We start from the raw sequence: 15,597 nt of genomic DNA, 5'->3' as shown, positions 1-15,597 counted from the left end.
TTTCAATCTCCACTTTTCCCTCTTGTTCTAGAATGTCGGGGCAGTTTTCTTAAATAATTTCCTGTAGTATAATGTCCCAGCTTTTTCTTTTGTCTTCTGGTAGACCAGTGATTCTTACGTTGTCTCTCCTGGAACGATTTTCTATATCTTCTGTTTTATTAATGAGGTGCTTCATATTTTCCTCAACTTTTTCATTCCTTTGATTTTGTTTTATACTGTTTTGCTGCCTTGTGAAGTTGCTTGCTTCTAATTGTTGTATTCTGGTTTTTAAAGACTGGATTTTATCTATGGCTTTTTGGACATCCTTTTCCTTCTGATCTTTCATCTCCTTTGCCTCATTTTCAAGCTGATTAATTTTGGCTTTCAAGACGCTGTTTTCTGTTTCCAGATGACTTCTCTTGCTTTTTAAGTTCTTTTCCCAGTTGTCTTTAGCCTCTTTTAATTGTGTTTTGAATTGTATTTTGAGTTCTTCCAAAGTCTGTATCCAGTTTGCTGGAATTTCTGTTGTTTTGCTTGCTGTTTCTTCATCCTTCTCTGTTCCCTTTGCTCTTTGTTCTTTGCCTGAATAGAAGGTGTTGATTGTAATTTCTTTTTTCTTTTTCTATTGTTTGCTCATATTTACCCCTTCTTTACTTTCTGTAGTTGCCTGCACTTTTGCTCCTCTCATTTTGTGTTGGATCTTTGGTTTGGGGCTTTTCTGTCAGAATTCACCCTTGCAGCTTAGACAGCAAATCTCTCAGCTCAGTCTTTGGTGGAGGGGTGTTGAAACTTGAGGTTCCTTGCCCTCTGAAGGATTTATTGAGATTAAGCCCAGGTGAGTTGCAGTGCTGGATGTGCCCTAAGGCCAAAACCTTGGGAAGGGGTGGGGCAATATGGAGTGTCTCCACTGTTGCAACTAGGCTGCCCACTCTGTGTTTTTCTCCAACTGCTTTCCCTCTGCCTGTGTTCAATGCTCTGAGCCTGGCACAGCTTTGCCCGCAAGGTACTCCCTCCAGACCAGCACCCTTGTCTTCCCAGAGGTTCCAGCTATCGCTGGAAGTTCAGCGCCCAATGTGGGGAAGTGGTCCTGGGACCTTCCTTCTTCCTACCCCTTAAACCCGAGTGTTCTCAAATTCAGGCTTTTGCGGAGCGTACCTTTTCAGTTGAGTCCAGCAATAGGGTTGCTTGGCTCTGACTTGTTAGGTTTGATTTTCAGTTCCCTGGGAGCATTTAGTTTGTAATCTGTAAGGAAGGATTTTCAGAGGTCTGAACTTTTGCTGCCTCTACGCCACCATCTTGACTCCGCCTCTTCTAATGAGTTACTTTTAAAGGAAAGATAGAAAGGGCACTGCGTGAAGATTGTTCAATACTGTGGACATAGCATGCTTAGACACAAGGTTTGAAATGTAGTTTATCTGCAGGGAAGTTGGTCAGGTCACTCTTCCCTTCTTTGCTTATGACACGAGTTCTGAAGTATGAGAATCTTTGATTTGCCTGTGTCACAGGTCTTTTGTGAGGTTACATTGTTACTGTATGATCATCCATCTTGCAGTTATGACCAAATTATATATCCAATGGCGGGTTCTGCTTTTCTTTTTTTTAACTTTGAAAACTCCTTTTTGCCTGGGAAAATAGAATAAAAAGCAGTTTACTTTCTGCCATAAGAGGAAGAAACTTATATTTCTGTGCATGTGTGTGTGTGTGTGTCCCCGTGTCCTTCTTCCATCTGTGTTCATATCATTATTTGTTTTCTTTAGAGGCAGAGACCAATTTTGAAGTGAAGGAGATATCTTCAAAGCTGAGACTTTTTGTGGAAGAATCTGGCCCCCAAAGATTCATAAATGGGGGTCCATGTGACTTCAATTTGAGAGAAATATGTGACTCTAATATGAAGGTAAATAAAAATCCAGAGAATGACTGTGAATTTGATAAAATTGCAGAGAAATTCAGCCAATATTCAGTCCTAAATCAGTACATGAAATTGATATCAGGGAATGATGATTGTCATGATAGAGAATACAGCAAATGCTTTCTTCAAGAAGTAGGACATATTCAGTTGCATGAGAAACCTCCTGAAATGCCCACGTATCAAGAAAACCTAGAGGGAAGGGCTGTTGGTTGGAATTTAGCACTCATTAAACCTACAAAAAATAAATGTATAGAGACACTATCTGTGAGTAATAAAGGTGGGAGACCTTTCAGTCAAAACTCTGAATGTGGTTCACATAAAATTGTCCACTCTGGAGAGAAACCTTATGAATGTAAACAATGTGGACAGACTTTTCCATGGAGGTGTGATCTTGTTAAACATCAGAGAATCCACACTGGAGAGAAACCTTATGCATGTAAACAATGTGGAAAAGCTTTCACACAGAGGAGTAATCTTGCTAAGCATCAAAGGATCCATACTGGAGACAAACCTTATGAATGTAAACAATGTGGAAAGGCTTTCACAAGAAGGAGAGATCTTAGTAAACATCAGAGAATCCACACTGGAGAGAAACCTTTTGAATGTAAACAATGTGGAAAGGCTTTTCCATGGAGGAGTAATCTTTGCGCACATCAGAGAATTCACACTGGAGAGAAACCTTATGAATGTAAACAATGTGGAAAAGCTTTTACAGAGAGGGGCCATCTTGTTGCACATCAGAGAATCCACACTGGAGAGAAATCTTATGAATGTAAACAATGTGGAAAGGCTTTCACACAGAGGAGTAATCTTGCTAAGCATCAAAGCATCCACACTGGACAGAAGCCCTATGAATGTACACAATGTGGAAAGGCTTTCAAACAGAGGGACCATCTTGCTGCACATCAGAGAATCCACACTGGAGAGAAACCTTATGAATGTACACAATGTGGAAAGACTTTTACAAGGAGGGGAGGTCTTATTAAACATCAGAGAATCCACACTGGAGAGAAACCTTATGAATGTACACAATGTGGAAAGGCTTTCACACAGAGGAGTAGTCTTGCTGCACATCAGAGAATCCACACTGGAGAGAAACCCTATGTATGTAAACAATGTGGAAAAGCTTTTACAGACCATGGGTATCTTATTGCACATGAGAGAATCCATACTGGAGAGAAACCTTATGAATGTAAACAATGTGGAAAGGCTTTCACATGGAGGTGTGATCTTTCTTTACATCAGAGAATCCACACTGGAGAGAAACCTTATGAATGTAAACAGTGTGGAAAGGCTTTTAGGTGTAGCTCTCATCTTTGTAAACATCAGAGAATTCACACTGGAGAGAAACGTTACAAGTGTAAACAGTGTGGAAGGGGTTTCAGAAAGAGAAGTGAACTTGCTAACCATCACAGCATTCTCACTGGAGAGAAAGTTTATGGATGAAATCAATTCAGATAGCCTTTCACATAAAGCTACACAATTTCTTCATATCAGAAAATCCCCACTGGAGAGAAACCTCAGGAGTGAGGCTGAGCTTATAATCATCACCTTCAGATTATTTAAAATAAGAAGATCAACACTAGAGAGAAACTTTAGGGATATGATCAATGTGGGTAAGGCCTTCAGGCAATAATCATCTGTTATTCCCAAGTGAGAATTCCTTTTCAATCGAAATCTTATTTCTGTCATGAATGAAGAAAGACATTAAAATGGAGAGTCCAGAGCTTGTTCAATAAAAGAAAATGTCTTCTGAATAGATCAGATCCAGATGCATTCCCTCTGGAATGCTTTCAGCTAGAGATCCTCTCATCCTTCATATCAGAGGATTTATAGTGCAAAAAAACCTAATGAATGTGCTCAAGTTGTATGTGTTTTTCTCTGGAGGAGGGTAATTACTATTATTTCGAAAAATGCAAATGATAATAAGTCTGAGGGAACAGGGCATATCTGTTAAGATTTTTAAAATTAGGACATAAAAGGAAAGTGACAAAGGTGTAGGAGATGTGGGAATATTGAGATTTTAAACCTTTGCACTTCATTTCCCAGAAGTCCTAGTAGTTCCCAAAATTCCCTATAATCTCTCCTGAGTCTTCACATTGGTGACATCACATTATTGGTATTTAACTGGCGGCAAAGCCTCCGACTCTCTTGCATGATGTAGCATGGTGGCAAGGTGGGGATTGCTAAAAAAATGGGCTAATCAGCCATGAGCAAGTGGTTTTTATTTTGTATCCTCTTTATTCCTTGATTTCTAATGATTGTTAAACCTCATTAAATATCACATTTTTATTATTAGAGATATAATTTTAGATATAACAATACCACAGTGATAAGGACTTTTTCTTTGATACAATGCTTGTCATTCTTCCTCACTATTTGTCGGCATTCATCTATTACAGTTTTTTTAGTCATTGCCTTGTTAATTGGCACTCTCTTGTTTCCTGTTTTTTGCTGGTATGCCACGGGCAGGTCCAGCCTCACTTGTGGATCCAGGGGTTCCCGGCAGGTGGTAAACCATCAGTCAAGAAATAACAAACAGAAGACAGCTATGTATATGATTCAGCCATGGGCATGCTTTGCATCTGGCAGCTGCTCCACTATACCCAGATCTGGTGTTTATTCTAATGCCCATTTTTTGGGCACACAGATACATTAGCTAATGCACATGCTCAAATGAAGATAATTGGAAAAGTGACACATTAACTTTTAATAAATCACTTGATTAACATTCTGAGGTCATACTATATTCTTGTATTGTAACTACTGATTCTTGACAGAATAAAGGTTCCACACAAAATAAATTATTTCATCACCGGCAACTGGATTTTCTCATTAACCTGTGAGGAGTTTGAGCTTACAATCAATCGAGGGAATTTACTTATTACTTTTAATTTAATATTAGACTGATCATTTTTCATGGTTTCCTAGGGAGTTTCTCAAGGGAAAAAATCAAGACAATGAGGCATGATGAAGCTTGGTGTACCTGCACATTTTGTATGGGTTTTTATGATTGATTTATATTGTGGCTCTGGGAGAATAAGTTTCTGTAAGTGGAAAAGTTCTGGGTTTGGCTTGTGGCTATGGTTTCACTGGGAATTATGTACCTAAATAAATGTTAACCCATCATTGTCTTTTGGGATTGGGTTCAAGGGTCTGATCTTTTGGTGATGTTTTGGGGAAATAGAGTGCAAGCATATTGCTCTAATTTAATTCTAAGGCTAGGGAGGGGATAACAATCATGGCAATTCCATTAGTAAGGTATGTTGATAAGAGAAAGCATATAGAGACATAATATTTCCCAATGTCATTAATTAATGCATTGTTTTAGACTAACAAGTTGTTCAACTGAGGTAATTTGTGCTGACATCTTCATTTATTTGTGTTTGTTTTGCTTTGAAAATCTTTACCTAATTTTAGAATTAATAGTGTGTATTGGTTGCAAGGCAGAAGTATAGTAAGAGTTAGGCCATAGGATTTCAGTGACTTGCCCAGGGTCACACAACTCGGAAGTATCTGAGAGCAAATTTGAACCCAGGACCTCCTGTTGGTAGGCCTTACATAATCCCCTGATAGAATGGGGTTCAAAATGACTTACAGAGGTATTGTGAATTTTAAAACTATTCCACCCTAATCAGACAATTCTTTAGACGATTTGCTTTAGCTATTTCCTGATCAGTAAAAATGTAGATATTTGGAATAACAAAATCAGGTCTTCGAAACTCTATATTTTTCCTCCCTTCTTAGTTTAACAAGATTTGGAAGGTCTGCATCAAACTCAAGATTTAATTATCTGAGGAAATGGCCTTCAGCAGACGTGCAGAAAAAAGGACAGACCCCTAGGCTGTCCTAAGTCAAGCTAAGCCAACATTGTAACAGATGAGACGCAGTAAAGTGATGTAAAACTGCCTATATAAGGCAGGTTACTTCCTCTTTCCTTCTCTTCTCTTTCCCTGGAGAGGCGACTCTGGCTGCCTATGTGCTAGGTGTTCCAACATCTTAGGAGTGATGGCAGTCATTTGTCTGGGTTTTGGCAGTGATTCAGGTTCAGGCATCTCAGCTGAGCCCCTTTTGGAGTTCAGGTTGATTCCTTCCTCCTTCACATTCCAAACCTTTACTTTCTGGATCTTCTAATCTTCCCACCTGGTACCAGCCAGGCAGGGGAGAAATCCTTCACCATTTCCTTCTCCCTTCTTAATCTTCTCCACTCTATCAATTAAATCACCATAAAATTTCCAGCTGACTTGGGTATTTTATTATTTGGGATTTCCCTTGGCTAACATTAAAATTTAGATTTTAAGTCACATTTGTAGTGTGGTTTTAGCTTTGGATCGGTGCTGGCCCAAATAGTGTTACTGGCCTATCTGTAGGCCCCAGGGGTCACCCACACCAGGCCTCTACGTTTAACAAAAATCTGACTGTGGTTTGATGTGATTCAAATAAGCAATGTTTGCTTTATAAATAGCGGCATGGGGAATGGAACAGGGTCGAAGGAGTGCCCTAAGGTCCCAGGTTCTACCTGCTCCCACTCAGACACTGGGCTCCAAGGGCCTGCTTGGTCCCCACATTGCTGGACTACTCTATATTACTCTCTGTCTGCCCAACCCTTCTAGCTAACTAAAATCTGATCAGCTGGCTGTGAAGATTGGATTTGGCTCTCCCCTGATTGTAACAATGGAGGTACTTAGCTCTTCCTTGATAGTGAAGATAAAATTGTAATCCCTGGTCTATTTTTAGATATTAATCCCCAAAGTGTTACCCCAGTATACCCATTTTAACCACAAAAAGGTGTGAACTAACTACAAAAAGATGTGAACAAACAGAAAAAAGTGAACACCCATTCCATGCATTGAGTGGGTGGTCTGTGACCCTCATGTGAAGAGTGGGCAGTCCTGGAGAGGAGTGGCTGCTGTGATTGGTATACATAAACATTTGGGGGGGGGTGATACAAGAGAATAAGATCTTTAAATAGGGGAAACAGAGGCACACAGGAAGTCATTCAAGAGGAATCAAGGATTTAGTCACTCATAAGAGGGACTGGAAGATCAGTCACTCAGAGTGGAAGATAGACACTTGAGGAGAGACTGGGAGTGTGACAAGGAAATCACTTTTAAAAGAATGATATATATTAATTTAAGGTCGCCAAGGAATTCAGCTATGTAATTCCTAAATGAAAACTCAAGTCAGCCGTCAGCCTTTTATAGAGTTTAATTACAAACAGGAGGAAGAAAGGAATTAGAGATAGAGAGAGAGAAAGGGGAGAGAAGGGAATAGGGCTTAAATACCCCCTCTGTTTAGGCTGGGCCAAAAAGGCCCAAGCCCTTAGATAGCTGGGGCAAAGAAATGAAATCAGTCCCTATTACTCACGTGACCAAAATGGAGAAACAGTCTCAAAGGCCCCCACCTTCAGCTTCCTTCAGAGCAAGCTTCTCCGAGCACACTCCAACCACTCCGACAAACTCCTCAACCCCCCCTGTCCTCAGACCCCTCTCTCCTTAAGGAAACCATCCAAGTTGCCTCCCCTCAGTTCTCACATCTACCAATCACTGTCCATCATTTTCCCTGTGCCAATGGAGGCTCTAGCTTAACCCAGGACCGCCCAGAGGTCTCTGGCTTTGCACATGTCTGTTGAAGGTCATATTTTCAAATAATTAAATCTTTGATCCTTTGCTACAGCCCTTCCTAAATCCTGTTAACCTGAGTAGGGTAGAGATTGGAATAATTAAATTTTGATCTATGCTGCAGCCCTTCCTCAATCCTGTTAGGACTGAGTACGGTGGAGATTGATTCCAAGTATCTCCATTGTATCAATTCTAAAATCAATCATGACTCAAAGAAATTCCTGTTCTATGCTTAAGCATAGGTCAAAGTCCTTTCCATTGTTCAGCAAAAGGTTTCTGTCCTAAAGTAATCTTAAGAAGGGAGGAGGAGGAACCTCCCATGCCAATGGGGTTCACATTCCAATAGACTATCAGTAAGAAATTTTCCAAGTATGAAATTTCCCAATGGTAAAATTTCCAACATTTATAAGTCTAAGGAATTTTAAGGTTTACAGGAGAGAGACACTCAGACTTGGAAGGAAGACACTTGGCTGTGGAACTGGACCCCTGGAGGAGCTTGTGCAGGAGACCCCAGACTGCTTTCCTTTTAGCCACTCACAATGGTGAGTTTAAAGGCTAACTTAGTTTCCTTGCCTTTCTGTAGGTGTGAACCTCTGTGAAAGCCCCATTGTCTTCAGACTCCTTTCCCCTGGCTGGGATTTAGTATTTCTACCTAGCTCTGAGGAAGCCAGAGCTCGCTCTCTCCTCCTTTTCTATCTTCCTTAATATCTTCCCTCTATTGTAAAATAAACTACCACAAATTCTTTTACTTTAGTAATTCATTTTGGGATTTAGAAATTTAATCCCTGGTGACCACCAATCAAAATTCAGTGTCTAAGCAAAATAAATTTAACATGGCCGACAATTATGAGAACAAAAGTCAGATTATAAGGTTTAACTAGAAGCCAACAAGCATAAGCCAAGTGTGGTCTTGCTTGGAGTATGGCAGACAGATTTTTGTCCAGGCAGCTTCTCTCATGCTGATAAAATCTCTAGGAAGCAGGTCAGGATCAGAGAACAAGTCTCTGCATTCCTCCTCAGGTAGGCCCCAAGCTCAAAATGACCACAGGAAGTTGCTCTCCCACTCCCAGCATACCAAGGCAAGGGGAGTCCCTGGTACCTCTGTCCCACTTATCCTTCCCTGGCATTTTGGAATGCAACCCTATGTGGTTCCAGGCGTGCAGTCAACTAACTGCCTTACCAGTCTTCCACAAGGTTCTTGCATGCTTTTTCCCAAAGTTTTTTGCATGTTTGCCTTCATCTGTCTTTATTTTAACACCCCTGACAGGCCTCCTAATTGCCTCTTACCACCCTGTTTCAATTCCAGTGTGCAAGGGGAGCTCATGGCCTCAGTGCATTGGGAAGCTCAGTGCATTCAGAAGTTCCAATTATTTAAAACTTTCTTTAATTCTCTCTGTCTCTTGTCTTTTTCTGTATCTCAATCTTTGTCTCTCACTTGGTCTCTGTTTTGCTCCCCTCTTTTTTTCTCTTTTTCTTGTCTTTATCTCTCTCTACCTCTTGTCCTTCCCTTGTCTTTTCCCCTTTCTGTCTCTTGTCTTTCTTCTCGTTTTTATTCCTCTCTTTTTCTGTCTCCTTAATTTTCTTTTTCTGCCTCCTGCCTTTGTCTCTTTATCTCTTTCCCTTGTCTTTCTCTCTGTCTGTGTCTCCCTCCCTCCCTACCCACCCGCCCCCTTGGGTTCTAGTCAGAGGACCAAATATCTTTTCTTAAATTAATTCAAACTGGGGAAACAGTGACAGCCAGGAATTTCGCTGACCCAGGGATGTGGGGAAGATGCAGCAGTTTATTGATGACATACATGCTTAGCAGAGTCCTCTCCTGGAGGCTGAGCCTTGAATCTGGAACAGTCAGTTTATGTACATTTTACAAACTTAACAGAATGATCAGCCTTAATCTAGAGAGAGCTGGCTGTTCTGTGTGGAAACCATGAAGGGGAAAGACTGTAGCCAGGATAAAGTGGGGGTGGGGTGGTGGTGGTGGTGGTGGTGGTGGTGTCAAAGATGGGGAGCTTCTGACCTATCAAAGTTAAGCCAAGAAGGAAGGAGGGAATCAGTGGAGGGCCTGGCTTCAGGGAGTTGGGAAGAGGGGAGTCTGAAAACTGAAATTCTACACCCAAGTATCCACCTGACAATCCTGCCCATACTCTTGGCTCCCTGAGACTCTGCAGGTCTCCCTAGTTCCCATCTCTCCTCCATCACTGGTGCAGGGAAGCCTCAGGAAATCATCACTTCTCTCTTTACTCTCAGGACATTTCTGCCACCCCATCCCAGGCCTGGTTTTGGCTTCCTTTGCCATCCCAATCCTTTCTCTTCTCCAGGTCAGCCAATAACAACTAAGAGCAAATAATTCTGTTCCTGTACTTGAATGCTGGATGTCAGTCTGTGCCCTGAGGCCCCCCTCTCCAGACCAGGAACTTTCCCAGCCCAAAGCCCTCTCAATGACTGATATTCTCCTTTGGAAGTTCAGCTTCCTGGAGCCCAGGGAATGTCTTCATTTTGGTATTGATGTTTCCTGGGCTGTTTGTATTTTCCTTAGCTCTGGCCTGGGCACAGGGAAGAATTTCCTCAATGATTCCTATGAAGAAAAGGTCCAACCCCATTGCCCCTCCTCTACCATCTATCTGCCTCCTCATTCTGAGCCCTCTCAGCCCTCCCATCCCAACCTAAGTTTGGATCCTCAGAAACAGTCACATAGGAAGTGGCTGATCCAGGATCCCCTCTGATGTCCTCTGCTGAGAGAGGAAAGGAGGTGGCTGGTAGTCCTGAAGGCCAGGCATCCCTCTCCCTCGTGTTCCCTATGAGGATCACTCAGAGCACCTGGGTTCAGATTCTGCTTTGACATGTGCTTGTCTCTCCTCCAACCTCATTGTTGTCTTCTGTGAAACAACAGTCAGCCCAGGTGACATGCAGCGTCCCTTCCACCTCCAATTCAATGACCCCAGGAGATGACCAGAATCTGCACACAGGCATGCATGTCTACTCTCACCCTGCTTCGGAAGCAAGATCAATGGGTTAGACTATTTAGTCCTGGGCTCAAATCCTGTCTCTGTCTCACCTCAGTTGGGGTGGGCAGGATGGCAGGCTTAAAAAAAGGGAGAGGCCTGGAGGCTATGAAGGAAGGAGCCAGCCAGAAAAAGAGTAGGAAAGGTGGCAGAGAAAAGTCTGGACTGAGTCCAGTGCTTGTGTGTCTGCTGGTCTCACTGTCTTGGTGGCCTCTAGCCACGTGTTGGGATCAGCGTCTCCATCTGGGCTTTTCCTGCATTCCTTCCCACCCCCCCCCCACTCCCCACCCCCCCCCCGACCCCAACCCGAAGTGCTGGCCTCTTGTTCTCCTCTGCCTACGAGCTAGCCCACTCCAGGATCCTTAGGTCCTAGTTCTTTTTGGCCACTCGAAGTTTGAAGCGACTCATGGAGTTGTTGAGGCAGAGGGAGGCATTCTGGACTCCCAGGGGACTGGGGAACATAGCTATGATGATGTATAAGGCAGTGAGGTCTGTGTGCCAGCCATTCTTGGCAGTCCCATTGTTTCCCCCTCTCTCCTCCCACTGCCCCTGCCCCTGCCCCTGGCAGCCCCTGAGCGTCCTTGAGCCACTGTACTCTGCAGATGCATCCTGTGCCCCTTTCACTGACCACCAATGAAAGAGGTGCCCCTTCTGGAAGTGAAGTGGTGGTCAGATAAATGGCCTCAGGGAGCCACATGTGGGCCTTAGGCTGTAGTTTGGGGACTCCTGACTTAAACGGTCTCCATTTCTTTAAGCTATATCGTCTCACACGGTTTATTGGTGCTTGTCTGGGATCCAGGAGAGGCAAGCATCACCCAGGATCCCCATTGGCCAATCGGACATCCCATTAAATTTTTGGTGGCTGCTGGAGGAAGAACTGGATGAGTCTCTCTGACCCAGGAGGCCGGAGGGAGAGACCAAAAAGGGGAGCAAAACCTTGGTTAACCGAGTCTGGACCTAGGAAGAGAGGCTACTTGGTGACGTCAGATCATAAGTTTTATGAACAAACCATTTCCACAGAGTACCATTTTCTATTTCAAGTGGCACCTCTAGTTTTACATGAACCCCATCCTTTTAAGGCAGGAAAGAAAGTAAGAATGTTCTGACAAGTGGTTTTGGGGATTGTGATAGTGTAAGCGATTGCCTACTTTTGGTTTTACCACATTGTATACAGTAGGATAACTCATATGGTAGTGGAATCTCTGGAGTATGTAGGTAATATTACAATGAATATTTTACAGTTGCCATTTCAATATGAACTGGTTCTATGGCAAGTCCTGGCACAACTATATGTAATCTTTATGGCTGTGTTGCAGACTCTAACCCAAGTGAAGAAAGTATTCAGATTTCTAGTACCCCTTAAGGCAGAGAAGATTATGGCTGTTGATACCAACTTAGAGGTAATGATTAAGGCTGCATTTGAACAACTGGTTAAGGAAAAAGGGCTAGATCTTGTTATGGGCAAGGACAATGGTCAAATCATAAATGCACCTCAGGAAACTGAAGGTAGCAATAAAAATGAGAACCAGGCTGCTAGTGACCCTGAGAAACTCTGTCCTTTGAAGGAGGTCACCAAGCTAACCACCAATTCTGGTGTGATACACTCAAAAGCCCATAGACAATTCTCCACTCAGGAACTTGAGTCTATAAAGCACCATTTCCCAAAATTTGTGGACAATCCTTTTAAATCCCAGAAGGAGCTTAAATGTGCATTCAGAATCTTTGATCCAGACTTCGAGGATGTCGAATTCCTGTTGTCTGAACTGTTCACCCCCCATGAACAGAGGCAATTTTTGGAGAAAACTACATCTGAGAGCAATTTGACTATCAGGCCAACAGTAGTCCAAAGAGGGAATATGGACTTTGCAAATCCCACCTGCATGTTCTATCTGAAAAAGTGCAGGGAGGATTTGCTGCAGGCCACTAAATTATGCTGTTCTAAACCAAATGCATGGGTCAAGTTTGACAAGATCAGACTAGATAAAGGGGAACATCCTGCCACATACATAGACCATCTGTCAGAGATGGCAGAGTCAATCTTAGGGCTAGAAGCCAATAATGAAGAGACAGCTGGATACGTCTGTAGGCAATTTCTTAGGGGATGCACACCCAATTTGAGAACCTTCAAAAATTATTTCCCTAAATATGACTCTGTTTCCCTAATTGAATTGGGAGAGGCTGCAGGTTACCTATTTGAAAATAATTCAGAACAGAGCAGGCAAGTCCAAGACCTGAAAGATAAGTTGGAGAGGACTGAGAATGATTTGAAGCAAAAGGAAATTGATGAAATGAAAAATCTGAACACGGTTAGGACTTATAAAAAATCTAGTCCCCAGAAACCTAGGTACAAGGCAAGATCAGTGTAAAAAGAGATTAAGGAGTGTTTCTTTTGTTACCGGAAAGGACACTTGATTAGAAACTTTTTTCAAAGAAGAAACATGATAGTAATAACAGAGACAAACATAATGCACAAACTAGGTACAAGAGATCTACTTGCTGTTCACACTGCAAGTTGAAGTCCTCACAACAGGCTCCAGACTTTAATGACATGCAAAGGGCCATAGAAACTGGAGCTAAGCCTAAATATTCTGATGTGGTCAGAAGAGAGTTATGATGCCAGGCCCATAATTTATATAGTGTGACACTTGGAGATGACAATGAGGCTGCAGTTGTACATGATAGAAAAAAGTTGGTAAATAGTGTAATATTGGTGCAAGAAAGTGAATCTGTGAATGATAGCCATTGCAATAAAGCAAGAGAAAGGCTGAGACTGATTAAAGAAAATGAGGCAGAAATTAAGGAAATAGCATCTCAAATAGTAAATGAGATGAAAGACTTTGAGATGAATTGTACAGTACCTAAACAGGAAAAGTCTGTGAAGGAAATCAGATCATTCCTAGAAAACTTTTTCCAGTGTAGAGTGGATAATTGGATTGAATTATGCAAAAGGAAAATAAAGAAAGAGTCACAAGAACTCAAGAAAAGGTTTGTGACAGACAGAGACACATAATTTCAATTCCCTAAAGGTTACTGTTGATAAAGATGACAAGGATCTAAAAACATTCACAGAGTTGCAGGTCCCACAAAACTTAGTTAATTCTGTAAATAGCTTTATGGCAGAGGTACCCTTAGAAATGACATCTAATTTCAATCCAGAAGCTGATACCTTCCATCCAGCAATGAGTGTTATAGATGAGAAAAAATTAACTGAAAATGAAGCTGACATTACTTTTGAGTACAAAGATTATCATATTCAAAGTATTGAAGGTAACATTTCAGTTACATTTTAAAAGCAGGATGGAATGGAATTCTTACCAACTGGAAAATCCACCATGGATTGAAAAGGCAGGCTTGATGCCAGCATTCTATGGGGCAAAGGGGCATCTGGCCAAAGCAACAGTGGTGGTTTAGATTCATCTTCCAATGTAGACTTCACTGGGAATGAATTGAATGATAAAGAATTAACTGAGTTACATATGCACCTGGCAGAGAGTAGCAAAGACATGGACAATGAGTCAGTAGTTATGAACACCTTAGTTACTAAGCCAGAAATGGAGATATATTGTAGTGGGGGACAACATGTTTGTGTTGTGGGACAGACTGAAGACACACTTCCTATTACTGACACGGGGGAAATGCAGAAGTACAAAGCTTATTCCCAGAAGAAGATAAGATAGAGGGAAAGATTCCTATCTCTACACAGTCAAATGAGATTGAAGATAAACATAAACCTCAGACTAGTGTTAGAGTAGGATCTATGGTTATAAACAGTGTACAAGATCTGCAAGAAGAAGCTAACCCCATACCATCATGGTTACCTATTCAAAATGAAAACCAAAAGCTTAGTAGTGAGGCACATCCAGAAACTGATTCGAGAAACACAGAAGTTAGTGACATAGGCTTAGATCAAAACACAAAGCTGAAGTTACCAGCATCTGATAAGAGTTTACAGAGCATTGAGCAAGATCCAAATAAAGTGATTGGATTGAGTGATTCAGATTCAGACATTGAATCAGAACGAATACCAGAAAGTGTAATAATAATGACTGAAGATGATGTAGAACAAATGCCTTATCAGTTTTATAAGCTTTATGAAGGGGTAGACAAGGAAGGGGATGTGTGGGACACAAGTGAAAAGACTGAATACCTGGAACCAGTGCAAACAAACTCATACCAATACAATGAGGAGGAATTATTCTTTGGGCACAGAACAAATTGTATACCATTAGAAGAAATTTATGCAAGCTTAGGGGTTGATAATGAAAATGATTTTATAGATAAGTTGAATTACATGGCTTATGCAGATACAGATTTTGAATGGGAAGGAGAATATTAAGAAACCTTTTGAGAACTGGAAGAGGAGAGATAAATATACAATTTCACTTCTATTTTCTGACTTCAAAAAAACATATGACAAGTACCATTCATGCTGTAACATTGAAACCAAGATTAGTTGGAGTTCCATAGGGCAACATACTACACTAAATCTTATGTGAATGAAGACTAGTCTTAGGTAGCATAGTGAAGAAGTTAATTCCAGCATACGAAGAACAAGTAATTCAACAACAAGAACACTCCTAAACTCGTAGCAAGATTCCAACTTCATAACTAGGATAGACACAAACATCTAGAAAGCTATAGTAACATAGATTCACATTGGTTGAATTTGTTATCAACTTTAACAGCAAGTTATAGATGAGACCTAAAAGAAGAAGGTTATCCATATCTCTCAACCTTCATCCTACAATGTCTCTACTGGGGGAAGGAAGAGAGAGAGAATATACCATAAAGATATTCTCATAATTTCAGATATCTCACATGTCATCAGTGACGATACATATATAGAGGACATATGAAAAAAAGACCTAGTCATGAAGAGCAACATGAATAGCCCAAGAAGAAGACAAAAGCCTTGTGAACGAAAGCCTACTGAAAACACTGGAGAATACTTGCCACCAGACTACTGAATAGAGAGCCATGCACAAGTTAAAATGAATTGATGAAAGGATAGCACCCCTGAAGTAAATAGTACAGTTTCTGAAGATATGCAGTCAGTAACAGACAAAAAATGGAAACTTGCATTTGAAAG

General features: G+C 41.4%; 1 protein-coding gene across 1 annotated transcript in view; it reads left to right on the top strand.

Annotated features, from left to right (window-relative positions):
- LOC103095836 (zinc finger protein 383-like) overlaps window positions 1-5,043 on the top strand; it is a 32,269-nt gene extending 27,226 nt beyond the window's left edge. Inside the window, exon 4 of the mRNA XM_056826300.1 lies at window positions 1,737-5,043. Coding sequence (XP_056682278.1) covers window positions 1,737-3,334 — 1,598 coding nt within the window. The 3' untranslated portion in view covers window positions 3,335-5,043. The remainder of the gene's footprint in view (window positions 1-1,736) is intronic.
- Window positions 5,044-15,597: the final 10,554 nt, after the last annotated feature.

Source organism: Monodelphis domestica, chromosome 4 (assembly GCF_027887165.1).
Source record: "Monodelphis domestica isolate mMonDom1 chromosome 4, mMonDom1.pri, whole genome shotgun sequence".
NCBI lineage: Eukaryota > Metazoa > Chordata > Mammalia > Didelphimorphia > Didelphidae > Monodelphis > Monodelphis domestica.
This window is presented reverse-complemented; position numbering and strand designations above follow the sequence as displayed.